The following is a 3,938-nucleotide window of genomic DNA, read 5'->3' as shown; positions in this document are numbered from 1 at the left end:
AATATATAATGTAGATGGAGATGGTGAAAAAAATAAACATATCATGACTACTGTTTGTATAATGTAATCATATATACTTCATGAATCAATATTGTATAATTTAATCATATATACTACATGAATTAATTAAAGTAATGATAGTGAAAAAATCAAAAATCTCTATTACGAGTATATGTTAAAAGAGGAGTGATGCAGTCAATTATGTTAGACGAGGGATAATTTATGTCAGTAGTTTTTTTTTATTTTTTGTAAGGATGATTTACGTAAAATATATAACGGAGATGGTGAAAAAGAAAAAAGAAAACAGATCACAAGGCCGGACGATTTGAATAATTTAATCATATATAATTATGATAAGATATGAGGTTATTTCTCCTATGGTGAACTATTAAATTAATAACCTCAATTTGATGTATATCCTAGTTACTCGATCGCCTTCCAACTAATACATATACACATATAGAATAATCACATAAAATAGTCGTAGTTGACTTGGTTTAACACAAAACAATATACATAAAGAAGATATCATCACACCAACGAAAAGAATTGAAATAGAGTAAATCAAATATAACTGCGCGCCTGTAACATACATAAATTAAAACAAGACAAGAATTGAATCAAGTCCCTTTAGTTAACGAAGTGATCGTGATAGAAGTGCCAAGTGCCAACTGCCCAATATCAGCCGTGAAAGTATCATACCGGAGAAAAAGCTCCACCAACATCATCCTACAACACAATACCACTAGATCTTTAGCCGGACATTGCTTGTTATCCGGGGATGGACTTTCGGTCTCATGAGCATTCGACCAATACACATACTTAATGAGCTTCTCCCCATCTCCAACGAACCTATCCGCGATAAACTCTTCAGGGTTGTCAAACACTTTTGGGTCCTTTGTTGCAAGAGGCTGGTACCCGAAAATAGTCTCACCCTTTTTAATTTGAAATGCGGCGTCATGACTTTCAATGATAAGATCCTCTCTAGCCGTTGCATACTGAAACGGCACAGGGGGTTCTATTCTTAGTGCTTCATATACAGCTGACTTAGTCAGCTGCATTTTCTCCAAAGCGGAGAAGGTGACATCACCTTCTTCTTTTATAACAGATCGGATCTCTGTTGAGAGTTTATTGTGTAAACTCTCACCACCGGATGCAATCCATTTTATTAAAGATGGGAACAAAACTTTCATTCCCCCAAAAGCGTTAAAAGCAGCTAGGAAAAGTAAGTTGTGACACGCTTCATCTCTTTTGATTCCAGATTTCTCAGCTGCGTCAAGTAATGACGTAGCTGAATCATAAATAGACTTATATAACTTCTTGTATCCGGACTTGACTACAAAAAAGGGTAGTCTAACAGTGTGGATGATATCATCAATGAAGTTAGGGACGTATTTTAGTCCCGCGGTTCCTAAGGGGGCTAGTTGAAGGGCTAGCCATGTGTTGACGGTTGTTGGACCTTTGGCTTTAATTTTCGTTTCTGATGGTAATACTCCGGTTACTAGCTTGAACACAAAATCAAACGCCATATTATCACTAATCGTATTGAAATCGGCTGATTTCTTTTCTGAAATATCACTTTCTAGATTCTCAAATAGCTCGGACAAGCTAGTCCGAAGGTACGGAATGAATTTCTTATGTGAAGAAGCCAAAAACGATAAGAAAAATGACTTCAAAGCATGATGATTGGCTTCTTTTGTGTCTAAAAAAGCACAAACTCGATACCCTCCAAAGAAAGACAAAGAAGGCATGTAAGTGCCGTCTAATATATCCTTTTTTTCAACCTTAGCGCTATCGAATAAAACAGTAAAGCTTTTGGAATCAAGTACCGCGACAACTTTAGAGTTTGAAGAAATAAATGGACCCGGGGGCATATTAGTACGGAAAACAGTTGAATTATATTTTTGGATTCTAGATCTAAAGAACTCGTCTTTGCCTTGGTTGTAAAAGTAGTCGTAACGGTCCTTAATGGGACCGAAAAACGGCAAACCATAGCTACCAGGGATCTGTTTCAAGGTGGGTTGCGACGAGGGTGATGAAAAGTGGTCTGGAGGAGAGGAGTCCATATTATTATTAGAATAAGTTTGGATGTAAGAATATTTTTAGATGGGTTTGGTTATATTTATAATGTAGTTGCTAGATCGATTACACATGACTCATGTGGATTGTATTTATAAATAAATACAAAAAAATATGATGACAATTAAGCTCAAAGTATAGATAGATTGAAATTATTCAAATAATATTGGCTCGATCGATACATACGTATAAGTATAAAATAGTTGACTCATGAAAATAAAAACAATATAATAACGTGCGTTTTGCGTGCTTTTGTGAATCCTTCAAGCTGTTAATCTTCTACCAGAAATAATAAGCTATTATTTTAATCGGTTAACAATTTCTAATTGACAAATCAATCGGTTAATTAACAATTATCTTACTTTTGTTTTTAGTCTTATCCTTTTAAACATAATAATCCATAAAAGATAAAATAGAATAGCTAGGATTTGCTGTAAAAAAAAACATGAAAATTTAAAAACACATATTAATAAACTAAAACATTACATTAATGAAACGTCACCATGCTTCATCCACAACTTTTCTCATGCTCTTTCGAGCTTCTTTTATCTTTTTTATGCAAACTATCGGATGAAACTTGCAGTCCTCCAGCTTTTTCCATTCATAGAGAGATTCAATCGTCAAAATCAATAAAAAGGGCATCATGGACCAAGCGATGAAACTTGCAGTCTTCCATAGTTGAGATTGGGCCTAGGTCGAATGCAGGCTTACCTTTAGTTGGGATTGGGTACGAATGTGGCATCGTAGCCGGCTATGTTGCCTTCGATATGTACAAATTTTGATAGATCGCTAGACTATCCGTACATCACTATGTATTTTGTTCCATTTTTCCATTTGTTGACTTTTGTTTCGTTTTACACCAACTAACGAGTTGCATGCGACAACAATACAATTTACAAAGCAAAAACAAAACCATATATTGAGCCATGATGATTACAAGAAATACGGCAAATCACCCACAAATAAGACATCGAGACATGGTGATTCAACACACATACACTCCATCGAAAGTTTTTAAAAGTTTATTTTTAAATTAATATATTAAGTTTAATTCTACAATGAAATCTTTTAAACATATACGAGTATAAAAATGCCAACTTGCAATTGAAGCCCAAAGACATCAATGCATCACCACCCATGTGACAATGCGACCTGTGGGGCAGTTGGGGGCAGTTTCCAAAGTATGCTATTATTGTTGTGTTTGTTTATATTGAGATAATATTAATCATTAAAAGCCACATAATCATCGAGCATCAGAGGTTTCTTATTCTGTTCCTTCCAAATGCATACTGATTATTAACTTCTGAAACAAATACTGATTAATAACAACCGAAGCGCGTAACCCGATCAGGCTAAAGCGCGTAACCCGATCACCCACTATTAGCGGTGACGTCCCTGCAAATAGTGGGTCCCATATTCACATGCACCTGTAACGTTTGACCGAATCACGTGGTTGTGGCCCCCACTATTAGCGGCGACGTCGCCGCAAATAGTGGGCCCCCCACTGCAGATTATCGGTATAAACAACGCTCCTCTGTAAGAACTCTTCTTCTCCGTATGATTCATCTCCATCTCCTCCGTAAGAACTCTCCTCACTTCCTCCATAATTTCCTTTCTTCTCCATTCGTTTAACTCACAAAATCCGGCCATCTATCCCCTCATCATCGTTATCAACAATCCTTTTTACACGACCCACGTTTTCCAGCCTCCCGGAGTCCATTTTTAGGCGCGGTTTTAGCGGCGACATTTATTCGGTGAATAAATTTTCCGGGCAACCAGTTTTGCGGGGAACGTATTTTCCACTGATATACGGCAAACCAGATTTTTTATTTTTTCGGCGAACTCCGGCGATTTAGTTT

The 3,938-nt window shown here is 36.4% G+C and overlaps 1 protein-coding gene across 1 annotated transcript; it reads right to left on the bottom strand.

Annotated features, from left to right (window-relative positions):
* Positions 1-436: 436 nt before the first annotated feature.
* LOC122596330 (allene oxide synthase 3-like) lies at positions 437-2,096 on the bottom strand. Its single transcript, XM_043768884.1, has one exon. The coding sequence runs from the start codon at positions 2,064-2,066 to the stop codon at positions 621-623; it is 1,446 nt and encodes a 481-aa protein (XP_043624819.1). The 5' UTR covers positions 2,067-2,096; the 3' UTR covers positions 437-620.
* Positions 2,097-3,938: the final 1,842 nt, after the last annotated feature.

Source organism: Erigeron canadensis, chromosome 4 (assembly GCF_010389155.1).
Source record: "Erigeron canadensis isolate Cc75 chromosome 4, C_canadensis_v1, whole genome shotgun sequence".
Classification (NCBI taxonomy): Eukaryota; Viridiplantae; Streptophyta; class Magnoliopsida; order Asterales; family Asteraceae; genus Erigeron; species Erigeron canadensis.
Note: the sequence above shows the minus strand (reverse complement) of the source record. Positions and strands in the feature narration are given on the sequence as shown.